Source organism: Ovis canadensis, chromosome 4 (assembly GCF_042477335.2).
Source record: "Ovis canadensis isolate MfBH-ARS-UI-01 breed Bighorn chromosome 4, ARS-UI_OviCan_v2, whole genome shotgun sequence".
NCBI classification, from domain to species: domain Eukaryota; kingdom Metazoa; phylum Chordata; class Mammalia; order Artiodactyla; family Bovidae; genus Ovis; species Ovis canadensis.
In genome coordinates, this window is record NC_091248.1 from 133,635,247 (window position 1) to 133,647,375 (window position 12,129).

Sequence of the window (12,129 nt, forward strand, 5' to 3'; positions counted from 1 at the left end):
GAGAGAATGGTCTTGGATCTTGAGTTATAGAGGAAATAAATTTCCTTGTTTGTTTCTGGAATACTTTAAGGCATGTTGAGTAAGAACAAGACACAGAAGATGATGGTTTGTGATAAGGAATGACAGTTGGTCTCTGTCTTCGTCCCCTGCTCTCTGTGCTGCATCCCATTCATCAGATACTGAGATGATGTGGAGGAACTTGTCCACGTCTGCCATCTGCTTCTTTTTAAACTCGCCCCCTTTCCATTAAGCAGTAGTATTGCACAAAATTAGTTCCATGTCACAACATGAATTCAACATTTAAACAACGTGTTTACTTTAAAGTTTCTCCACTTGGAAGTTAGAAGGTAACAAGTATTTTGATTTGCTGCTTTTTTTAAGCTGAACAATAGAGAATGTCTTCAAGAGAAATTGCATAACGTGAAACACTGTGTAATAGGTAGCAGCCTGTGGGGCAAAGCTCTCTGGAAGGAGGAACGTCGATTTTCCCCCTTCAGCTCCATTTCCAACATGGAGTCTCTTGGATTGGAAAGGAGTAAGGAGCATTTTTATTGCAAGCAGTGAGGTTTCTTAGGTGTTAGATGGAGAGATAGCAGAACAGTCTTTTGGGTGGGAAGACGGTTATTTAAAAATTTTTTTGCTGTGCTGTGTGGCATGCGGGATCTTGGTTCCCCAGCCAGGGATCAGACCTGTGCCTCCTGCAGGGGGATTGAGGAGCCCAGGCCACTGGGCTGCCAAGGAATTCTCAAGGTTGTCAGGGTAGCCCAGTTACCCAGTTTTAATTTGCGTGGATGGGCAAGATTTGGGACAGAATAGCCAAAGGACTTGGTGCAGAGATGTCTTTGTCACACCCCGAGCTTGAGGAACGTGACTCGGGGTCATCGTGTAGAGGCAGGAAGGCCGATGTGTTGGCACAAAAGTTCTTTAGTGTCTATGAGACCATGGGGCCTGTGTAATGACTTGGAAATTCTCCTTTAGAAACTCAGTAGAGACACAGGGTTATAACTTAAAAGGAACTAGTTAAGCAGTTCAAGAAACTTGGCTTTTCAGAGCTGAGTCACAGGGCACCTCTCCTGGATGGATATTTGTGACTGTCACCTGAGGTGCTTGTTCAGAATCTTGCATATGAATAGTTGAGGAAGACGGAAAGGAAGTGCTTCTCTGAGTGGGCCATTGTAAGTTAAATTCTACACATACATCCTGAGACCGCCACCTGCCCTGCCCGCCCCCCCCCCCATGACCGCTGAGATGAGCGACCCAGGCTGAGGAGCGAGAGCCTTTGAAGATTACAGCTCTGTCTCAAGTGTTGGCGACGTTGTGGTGTATGCCCCGTGAGACCTGTACAGTCACACTCACTGTCAGAAGAAGGGGCGTCCCTGGGAAGCCCTTTCTGAGCTACAAAGGGCTGTAGGGAAGAGTTAGCTGAGGGCCCATCTTGCTCACCGAGGCACAGCATGAATGGAGGAGAAGCCCAGGTGCTCACGGCTGTTGTTGGGCGCGGCAGGGGAGCTGTGTGTGGCCCTGGGAAGGCTCGGCCGCTCGCTGCTGGCGTGGGCGCTGCTGTCATCCTTTCCTTTCCTTGTAAAAGGGAAAATCCTCTTCAGATTTCTTGCAATTGTCAAAAACAGGTACTAAATGTGGGTTATTTTTTAAGAATTCTTTTTTTTTTTTTTAATTACATACTTGGCTGCACCAGGTCTCAGTTGTGGCATGGGGGATTTAGTGGTGGCGTGCCAACTCCCAGCCATGACCGTGGGATCCAGTTCCCCAGCCTGGGCCCTGCATTGGGAGTGTGGAGGCCCAGCCACTGGACCGCCAGGGAAGTTCCATATAGGTCTTTCTTAAAGGTGAAGTGTTGTGATGAGAGCTCTTGAAAAGCAGGGGACACCTGTGTTACTGAACTGGCCAAGGGGTGAGAGATTGCAACAACTGGACGTTCATACTGGCGACTCCTCTTTATCAGTTGTGTGCCTCTCCTTCCAGGGTGCCTTGAGACAGTGGCTAATTACCATGTGAAACCATGTGTGGTGGTAAGCGCAGACAAGTATCCCTTGTTTCAGCGTTTATAATTCTGGTTTGGATGTGTGCAGCAGTAGTTCAGGCCCAGGCAGACCCTGGTTTATAGTGGCTCCCTTCAGTGCAGGTGTAGCCTTTTTTTTCCCTGAGCAAGTCGATGGTTTGTGACAGCCTCGCGTTGATCAAGTCTATTGGCCCCGTTTTTCTCAAAGCATTTGCTCATTTTGTGACTGTCAGTTTGGTGATTCTCACAGTATTTCAGGGCTTTTCATGATTACGTTAATGATCTGAGATCAGTGATCTCTGATGTCACTGTTGTAATTGTTTCAGGCCCTTCTAAGACCATCGAAGACCCTGTGTTCTGACTGCTTCACCAGCCCCACCCTCTTCCTCCCCCTCCTCAGGCCTCCCTGTTCCCTGAGACACAACAATACTGAAATTAGGCCAGTTAGATCTCTGCAGTGGGCTCTTCAAGTGAAAGGAAGAGTCTCCCTCTCATTTTAAATTAGAAGCCAGGAATGAAGATGTTCACTGACAAAAGGCCTGTGGAAAGCTGGAGCTAGGCCTCTTGTGCCGAATAGCCAGGTTCTGAATGCAAAGAAAAGATTCTTGAAGGAAAGTGCTACTCCAGTGAACACATGAGTGGTGAGAAAGCAAAATCGCCTTACTGCTGTAGTGGAGAAAGTTTTCGTGGTCTGCCAAAGCCCAGGCGTGGCTCTAACTCTTCAGTTGTGTGCAGGCTGACAGAGATGAGGAAGCTGCTGGGAAAGTCTGAAGCTGGCAGAAGCTGGTTCATGAAGTTTGAGGAAAAGCTGTCTGTGTAACGTCAAGCGCAAGGTGAAGCAGCAGCTGCTGACGTGGAAGCTGCAACGTTATCCAGAAGATCCAGCTCAGATCCCTGGAGAAGGCGGCTGCACGGAGCAGCAGATTTTCAGTGTAGGTGAGTCAGCCTGATGCTGGAAGGAGACACTGTTGGACGCTCACACTAGAGAGAAGTCGGCGCCTGTCTTCAGAGCGTCTGAGGACAGGCGGGCTCTCTGTGAGAGGCTAACGTGGCGCGGGACTTGGAGGTGAAGCCAGTGCTCGGCGGCCATCTGGGAGTCCTGGGGCCCTTGTGAGTGACGCTGAAGCTGCTCTGCCTGCGCTCTGGAACCGAACAGAGCCTGGATGACAGCACAGCTGTCGGCAGCGCGGCTCCCTGGATGTTTCACACCCACTGCTGAGGCCTGCTGCTCGGGTTAAAACATTCTTTCAGAAGTTACTGCTCACTGACCATGACCCAAGAACTCCGGAGATATATAGTGAGATTCATGTTGTTTCGGTCCAGCTAGCACAACCTCCATTCTGCAGCCCATGGGTCAAGGAGTGATTTTAGACTTTCCAGTCTTGTTATTTAAGAAATACACTTTGTAAGGCTATTGGTGCCATAGGCAGTGATTCCTCTGATGAACTGGACAGAGTCAGTTGAAAACTCTCAGAGAAGGACTCACCATTCTAGATGCCGTTAAGAATATTTGCACTTCATGGGAAGAGGTTGAAACACCAACTAATTATAATTAATAGGAGTTTGGGATAAGTTGGTTCTGACCTTCATGGATGACTCGGGGGTTCAAGACTCAGTGGAGGAAGTAAGGGCAGATGTGGTGGAGACAGCTGGAGAGCTAGACTTAGAGGTGGACCCTGAAGATGGGACTGGACTGCTGCAGCCCTGCAAGAACCTGTGAGGGGATGAGGGGTTGCTTCTTTAAAAGAATGCGCAAAGAAAGTGGTTTCTTGAGATGGAATCTGCTCCTGTTGAAGATGTTCTGAAGATTGTTGGCTTAACAGCAGATTGAGAATATTACATAAACTTAGTTGAAAAAGCAGTGGCAGTATTTGAGGATTGAGTCCAATTTTGAAAGACATTTGAAAGATGGCATAGGCTGGCTCCAGTCACGGCATGGCCTGGTGGCATAGGCTGGGTCCATAAACTTATTTCTTTACCCACTGTGTCTATAACCTCTCTCCAACACCGTTCATACTTAATTGTGTATGCCTAAGTTTTTTTTTTAACGTCTGTCTTCTGAACTTGGTAACTTGGTCCCAAAAGTGTCACGATTGTTATTGTGTAGTAAATATACATAAATTTGCTCAGAATTACGTTAGTTTTTACTGAGAATGAATGTGTTGATGGTATAATTGGTACCCAAAAGGTTTTGATCTGTTGAGTCAGTGGGCCAAGATACCCAAGGTGGAGTGTACCAGGCAAGCCGTGGACTTCACTTATCTGGAGAGCCACAGTCGCACAAAGGGAACGGCAGGAGAGAGGACGAGGCTGCAGGCCTGAAAAGGCCGTGGCTTGGCCCAGTTTGTGTTGACCATCAAGTCAAGTTCCGAGGTTTCCCAGGAGAGCTAACACAGCGCTGACAACTTAGAGAAGGGAAAAACAGTAGTGGGGTCCACTGTGCCTCCTGCAGTGGAAGGGTGGAGAGCTGACCCCTGGACCACCAGGCCATCCCTGGTGTCTGCACTTGAAACGCGTGACAGTCACTCAGGTTACCAGAGACGAATACTAGGGATTGAAGGTGTAGATAAGGAGTACAGTTAACACTGCGGCACGCCATGTGAGCTTCCCCGGTGGCTCTGGTGGCCAAGAGTCAAGCGTGAATCCTGAGTTCTCATCATGAGGAAAAAGTGCTTTTCTGTTTCTTTCATTTTGTGTTTATATGAGATGGTGGTGGTGGTTTAGTTGCTAAGTCACGTCTGACTCTCTTGTGACCCCATGAGCTGTAGCCTGCCAGGCTACAGGCCCCTCTGACCATGGGATTTCCCAGGGAAGAATACTGGAGTGGGTTGCCAGTTCCTTCTCTAGGAGATCTTCCTGACCCAGGGATCAAACCCAAGTCTCCTGCATTGGCGGGCAGGTTCTTTACCGCTGAGCCCCCAGGGAAGCCCCATATGAGATGATAGGTGTTCACTAAACTGATTGTGGTGATCAGCTTGTGATTCTGTACACCTGAAATGTTTATAGTGGTATATGCCAGTTATGTCTCAGTGAAACTGGAAGGAAAAATACACGCCAGATGTTCAGAATCCCTTCTGATCTGTGGGTGTTCCATCAGTTTTGTTCTGGTGTCATTTTGACGTAGTTGTACTTTCTTCTCTTTTTGACTTATTTTTAACTTTTTATTTTGAAACCACTGTGTATTTATTGGAGAGTTGCGGAGATAATGCAAGAGTTTTCCTGTATGCCTCTTACCGAGCTTTCCTTAGTATAATAACATGTAACCATGGTGTGTTTTTGAAAAATAAAAAATTAGGTTGGTATAGTACTGTTAACTATAGACTTCATTCACATCACACCAGTTTCCTGCCTCACCCCCACCCCCCAACATTCTCTTGCTGCCCCAGATACCAGTCCAGGAGCTCAGACAGTGCTTAGTTATCATTTATTCTTAGTCACTTCCAAGCTGGCACTGCTCCACAGTCTCTCCTTGTTTTTTCCTGACCAGGCCTGCAGTTTTTGCTAGTAGCATCTTTACTCTTGACTGACAACATCTCCTAGGCTCGTCTTGTACCTTTCCTGTTCCAGACCTAGCATTAGCTAGGGCAGCAAAGCGCCATTCCAGGAATCCCCAGTGGAGCCGACCGTGTCCTTTAGAGCTGGTTTTTTCTGGTCTGGACAGCATGTTGTATCTGTTGTGATACTGTTTGCATATTTACAGCTCATCTTGGCTGTGAGAAAAGAGGCTCCCACAGGATTTCAGAAAGGGTATCTGGTGCCGCCAAAGATGAGAAAAGTGAAGGGGTTTAGGGGTCTACAGTGAACCACACGAAACTGGGTTGGTTTGTTGTGCGTGGGGTGGAGCGGTGTAGAGCGTGGCGAGGGTTTCCAGCCGGGGAGTGGAGTTGTAGGAAGAGGCCAGCTGGGAGTGGGGAGGACAGCGTGAGATGTGGTCATGTTCTATTTGGGGTGTCTTGTCAGACGTCCAAGTGGCTGTGTTGAGAGCCATCTGTCTATTTGTGTCTGAAATGCCAGAGTGAGGCCTATGATTGGGGCTAACAGGAGGGAATCATTGCTCCATAAACGGTAGTTAAATAACAGAGCAGATGAAAGCGCAGGAGTAGGGTGAGAGGGCTCTGAGCCCCCGGCGTTCCCACAGCTGACTGAGGGGAGCAGGCGGGCAGGTGGAATGCAAACTGGGGGCCTGCGAGAAGAAAGCCCACGTGTGCTCGGGCTTGCCAAGTCCGCCAGCCTGAGCCCTGAAAATGTGCCCTGGGGGTTAACGGGGGAAGCGCGTCCTCGTGGCCGTGAAAAAGAGTAAGGTCCAAGTGGTGGGCTGGCCGGGTGCTGGCCAGGACTGTGGTGAAGGCGCTTCCTTCCGGGGCAGTCTCCACTGAGAAAGAAAGAGCCCCTGTGGCCGCGTGCCTCTGTCCCCAGGGCTGGTGCTTGTGGAGCTTGTGTGCCCCTCAGCCAGGGCTGGTCCTGAGGGTGGGCGGCTCGTCCAGGGGGTGCTGTAGGTGCCAGCAGTGGCCACCTCCGACGGGCATGGAGTCTTCTCCAACACTACAGCTCAGAAGCATCAATTCTTTGGTGCTCAGCTTTCTTTATAGTCCAATTCTCACATCCATACATGACTACCGGAAAAACCATAGCTTTGACTATCCGGACATTTGTTGGCAAAGTAATGTCTCTGCTCTTTAATATGCTGTCTGGGTTGGTCACAGCTTTTCTTCCAAGGAGCAGGTGTCTTTTAATTTTACCATCTGCAGTGATTTTAGAGCCTAAAAAGATAAAGTCTGTCACTGTTTCCATTGTTTCCCCATCTATTTGCCATGAAGTGATGGGACCAGATGCCATGATCTTAGTTTTCTGAATGTTGAGTTTTAAGCCAGGTTTTTCACTTTCCTCACTTTCATCAAGGGCTCTTTAGTTCTTAATTTTCTGCCATAAGGCTGGTATTACCTGTCTATCTGAGGTTATTGATATTTCTCCCAGCGATCTTGATTCCAGCTTGTGCTTCATCCAGCCCAGCATTTCACATGATGTACTACTCTGCATATAAGTTAAATAAACAGGATGACAATATCCAGTCTTGACATAACTCCTTTGCCAGTTTGGAAACAGTCTGTTGTTCCATGTCCAGGTCTAACTGTTGCTTTTTGACTGGCATATAGATTTCTCAGGAGGCAGGTCAGGTGGTCTGGTATTCCCATCTCTTGAAGAATTTTCTACAGTTTGTTGTGATCCACACAGTCAAAGGCTTTCACGTAGTCAGTAAAGCAAAAGGAGATGCTTCTCTGAAATTCTCTTGTTTCTTCAATGATCCAACTGATGTTGGCAATTTCCTCTGCCTTTTCTAAAACCACCTTGAACATCGGGAAGTTCATGGTTCACATTACTGTTGAAGCCCGGCTTGGAGAATTTTGAGCATTACTTTGCTAGTGTGTGAGATGAGCGCGAGAACTAACACCCAAAAAAGACGTGCTTTTCATCATAGGGACTGGAATGCAAAAGTAAGAAGTCAAGAGAACCTGGAGGCACATTTGGCCTTGGAGTACAGAATGAAGCAGGGCAAAGGCTAACAGTTTTGCCAAGAGAAAACACTGGTCATAGCAAACACCCTCTTCCTGCAATACAAGAGAAGACTCTATACATGGACATCACCAGATGGTCAACACTGAAATCAGATAGATCATATTCTTTGCAGCCACAGAATGGAGAAGCTCTATACAGTCAGCAAAAACAAGACCGGGAGCTGACTGTGGCTCAGATCATGAACTCCTTGTTGCCAGATTCAGACTTTAATTGAAGAAAGTAAGGAAAACCACTAGACCATTCAGGTATGACCTAAATCAAATCCTTTACGATTATACACGAAGTGACGAATAAATTCATGGTATTAGATCTGATAGAGTGCCTGAAGAGGTTGGACAGAGGTTCGTGACATTGTACAGGAGGCAGTGAGCAAGACCATCCCCTAGAAAAAGAAATGCAAAACAGGCAAAATGGCTGTCTGAGGAGGCCTTACAAATAGCTGTAGAGAGAAGCTAAAGGCAAAGGAGAAAAGGAAAGATACACCCATTTGAATGTAGCGTTCCAAAGAATAGTGAGGAGAGATAAGAAAGCCTTCCTCAGTGATCAGTGCAAAAGGGGAAAACAACAGAATGGGAAAGACTAGTGATCTTTTCAAGAAAATTAGAGATACCAAGGGAACATTCCATGCAAAGATGGGCTCAATAAAGGACAGAAATGGTATGAACCTAACAGAAGCAGAAGATACTAGGAAGAGGTGGCAAGAATAAACAGAACTATATAATAAAGATCTTTATGGCCCAGTTAATCATGATGATGTGGTCACTCACCTAGAGCCAGACATCCTGGAATGTGAAGTCAAGTGGGCCTTAGGAAGCATCACTATGAACAAAGCTAGTGGAGGTGATGGAATTCCAGCTGAGCTATTTCAAGCCCTAAAAGATGATGTTGGGAAAGTGCTGCACTCAGTATGCCAGCAAATGTGGGAAACGCAGCAGTGGCCACAGGACTGGAAGAGGTCAGTGTTCATTCCAATCCCAAAGGTGGTGCCGAGGAACGCTACAGCCTTTAGAGGGACCTGTATTTTGTGAGTCCTCATCGCAGCCGTTAGTTTCCTGTCCACTAAAACAAGTTCCATCCTGAAAACAGAGCAAAGCCGCCCCCCAATCTCTGGCTCACCATTCTTGGTATAATTAATTCTGTTTCTGGTACTTGAGCTCCTGCTTTCCTGGGCGCTCAGCTGGCTCTTCAGATGTGTGTGCTGGGTTTTTACATAACATTTCTAGGAATTTTGAGTTGGTCAGAGGGGTTTCTGGTTTTGATTCTGCTTTGTTGTCTTATCATTTTCTGCGTGAAGTCCTTGGACTGGTAAGGAGGGCTTTTCCCTGTGTCTTTCTGGCCTTCAGATAGCAGCCCGCCTCTGTAAAGTCAAGGAGGGCTGTGCAGGTGGGCATGCGTGCCTGTGTGCTGAGTCACGGTGCAGCAGGCTTGTGTGTTTCACCGTGAGTTGCTCCCCAGTGTGGAAGAGTGGAAACACAATCCAGCTGTGCACCCTGTGTTGAGAGACTGTGTCCCAGTTGTGGCAGTGTTTATATCTAACCTTAGCAGAACGGGCTCAGGAAGGTTATGGTCTCAGATATTTGTTTACAGTCAGAACATTTCTTCTCAAAATCTGGTCCTAGAATTTGGGGAAAGGCTGCCGAAAGCCTGGCTTCAGTTTAGCGCTCAGTAGCCTGACAGAAGAAGTTGATTTATTGGCTGAAATTGTTCTGTAGGCTTGTGTCGTGTGGGTCTGTTTCGTGTCAGTTGTTGGTCACTGGTTTAGTGAGGTGACTTACCAGTCATGTTGAAGACGGACGCTTGCTGGACTTCACATCTTGAGAGGTGGCAGGTGTGTCGGTCGTGACTGGCATGTGACTCGAGGCCCCATCTTCGTAGAGGAGGTGGAGCGGGGCTCCTGTCCTGTGACTCTCTGCGGGCCCACTCCGAGGCTGCCCTCTCCCTGCGCTGCCAGCAGGGTGGTGCTGTGTGTTCCCACGTCAGATGCTGGAGGCCCAGGAGGCAGTCACAGGGAGAGCCCCGAGTCCGAGCCGGTGGGTGGAATGTGTCTGCGGTTCCTTGTGGCGTCCCCAGGCTGGGCACAGGTGTTCGTCAAGTGACTGCAGTCTTACCCAGCACCTGGCACAGGGTGTGAGGAGGGGACAACGCTTTGGTCGGTCTGGACCAGGGACCTGGCAGCTGGTGGGCAGCGGGCCCCAAGGCTGCTGCAGGGTCACCTGTCAGTTTTATTTAGTTGAGGCTATTCTTAGCTTATTTCAAAGCGTTTTTTCCTACATCAGGAAGGGTCTTAGAGTGTAAGACTTGGAAGCGGCTCCCAGATGAGGCTCTGGCCTGACAGGCTGGTGGTTAGTGCCCAGGCGAGGTGACATCTCCTACCTCCTGCTCCGTCTCCCCACCCTGTACCCCCGCTACCAGCCCAGCCTGGGCCGTCTCGTCACTGACCATGGATTTCTGATTGCAGGACTTGTTCCAGCAGCCTGTTAAAACATGGTGGATTACTATGAAGTTCTAGGCGTGCAGAGACACGCCTCGGCCGAGGATATTAAGAAGGCGTAAGTAATCGTGTTCTGAAGGAGTGCATCTGGTCACTGGTGTGAGTTTGCACGGCCTGTGGAAACCGAATTGCAGTTTGCGTGCCATGAGTCTGCTGCGCGCTAGCTGGAATGTTAGGCCCCGGTTGGCAGGTGAGCTTGTGCCCCCTGAGACCTAGGCTCACCTGTCACCCAGGGAGAGGGCCACTTGCTTTCCTCTGGCACTTTATCTTGGGACATGGATTTCATTTTTGCTGGAATTAGATCAAAAGCTCCCCGAAGGTATGAAATCAGCCCAAAGAGCTTTGCTGTTGGACTTGGCAGCGGATCGGCCCTGGCGCTCACGGGCGCCGCCGCCCCATCCTCAGTGGGCTGCTACCAGCCCCCGTTGTGTGGCCGGCTTGGGCCCGTGGCGGGGTTTGAGCCTGCGCCCCTGTGTCCTCGCTGCAGTCCGTGGCGCGCCTGAGGCGAGTCTCAGGCCGCAGGCAGCCTCAGGGCGCGCTGAGGTCTGTGTAGTTGCCTCGGTGTTAATGTCGAGCAGGACGTGGATGGTGTTTTAGCTATGTCACGGTGGGCCACGGGAGTTCACACTGTGCCTGGCCACAGCCAGGAGCGGCGCGGTGCAGTGATGGTGCTCTTCTTAAATAAGGTGTGAAAGGCATGAAGACCACCACCAAGAGGGGCGGGCCTGGCTTCTGTGTTCTCCTGCGTTGGTGTGTGTGGGGGGGGGCGGGCGTCACTGGTGCTGCCCCTGGGGGAAGGGCAGGGTGTGCGCAACGCCTGTCTAGTCTCCGCTTAGAGCTTTTGCTTTGAAATGTTTGCTTCATGTGATACATTAGGCACCACCCTGGAAGTGGGATGTGATCAGTACCCTTAACTCCTTTTTAAGATACAGGAAACTGGCACTGAAGTGGCATCCAGATAAAAATCCTGAGAACAAAGAAGAAGCAGAGAGAAAATTCAAGCAAGTAGCCGAGGCGTATGAAGTGTTGTCAGACGGTGAGTGGGGAGCGTGGGGGCTGTGTCCCCGGGTGGGGCCTGCAGAGGAAGGCCTGGCCGAGGGGCTTCGGGGTCGTGAGGGGGGTTTTCTGGGCAGACTGGGTGTCCTGTCCCCGCCAGCCTCCCGATAAGGCCCTGTGAGTGCTGTGTGCCCTGGCCTCTAGGCGTCTCCCGGGCGGCTCTGTAAGTCTGCCTGGCGCCGGAGGCCGCCGGGGCCTCTGGCCCCCGTCGCCCTCCTGAGCACCCTGTGCTGAGGTGCTGGCCTCCTGGGAAGGCCCTCCTGAGTTTCGGGAAGTCAGGCGTTGCGCACACTGCTGAGGTGTGGACTCCGCAGCTTGTATGCTTCCCTGCCCTGTTAAGAGTTGGGAGCTGAACGGCACTGGAAGCTCAGGCCTGTTGGTTTAGTTTCACGGGTCGTACAGAGGGTGTTAGCCAGACCTTGGGTTCTTGGTAAGAGAAGCCTTGGGGCAGGGCGAGGACTGTGGAACTTCGTGAGAAAACTGGAAAAGTGCTCACAGCGCCTTGCCGGGAAGCAGCCCTGAGTGACCTGGTGTGACTCTCGGCCGAGGTGCTTGAAAGACTAGACCAGAGGAAGCGGACACCTGCTCTGGTTTAGAAGAAGGCCTCGTCACCTCACTCCATGAGCGTCTGGTGTAGTTGACTATCACTGTCCTGCTTGTGTGCCTGATCAGCACTCCCAGATTTGTGGATCCACAGACCAAGAACATGAGACAATTTGAGAAGTAAATTCAAACGTCAAACGTGATTTTTGGCAGCAGCAGAACCTTTAAAGCTGCCATGAAAATGCTGCTTTTTGTGTGTATTTGTAAGGGGGAGTCTATTCTTCATGCTTCCTTAGGAAGCCTTCAGTTCCAGGAGTTACCGGCACAGACACACAGCTACTGTTCTTAAGGCGCTGATAGCCACCCTGGCTGCGGATAGCTTGCTTCCACACTTGTTTCCCCGTTGCCCCCTTACTTGCCACACACAGTGTGTCTGCAGAGCCTC

The 12,129-nt window shown here is 49.8% G+C and overlaps 1 protein-coding gene across 13 annotated transcripts in view; it reads left to right on the forward strand.

Annotated features, from left to right (window-relative positions):
• DNAJB6 (DnaJ heat shock protein family (Hsp40) member B6) overlaps window positions 1–12,129 on the forward strand; it is a 46,361-nt gene that overhangs the window by 4,669 nt on the left and 29,563 nt on the right. For 10 of the 13 annotated variants that reach the window (XM_069587257.1, XM_069587245.1, XM_069587251.1 and 7 more), the window contains exons 2-3: window positions 10,053–10,143; window positions 11,012–11,121. In XM_069587257.1, the coding sequence (XP_069443358.1) occupies window positions 10,079–10,143; window positions 11,012–11,121 (175 nt within the window). In that variant the 5' untranslated portion in view covers window positions 10,053–10,078. Of the gene's footprint in view, window positions 1–2,755; window positions 2,957–10,052; window positions 10,144–11,011; window positions 11,122–12,129 lie in introns of all 13 variants that reach the window. The other 3 variants (XM_069587244.1, XM_069587250.1, XM_069587255.1) reach the window with 1 other exon arrangement.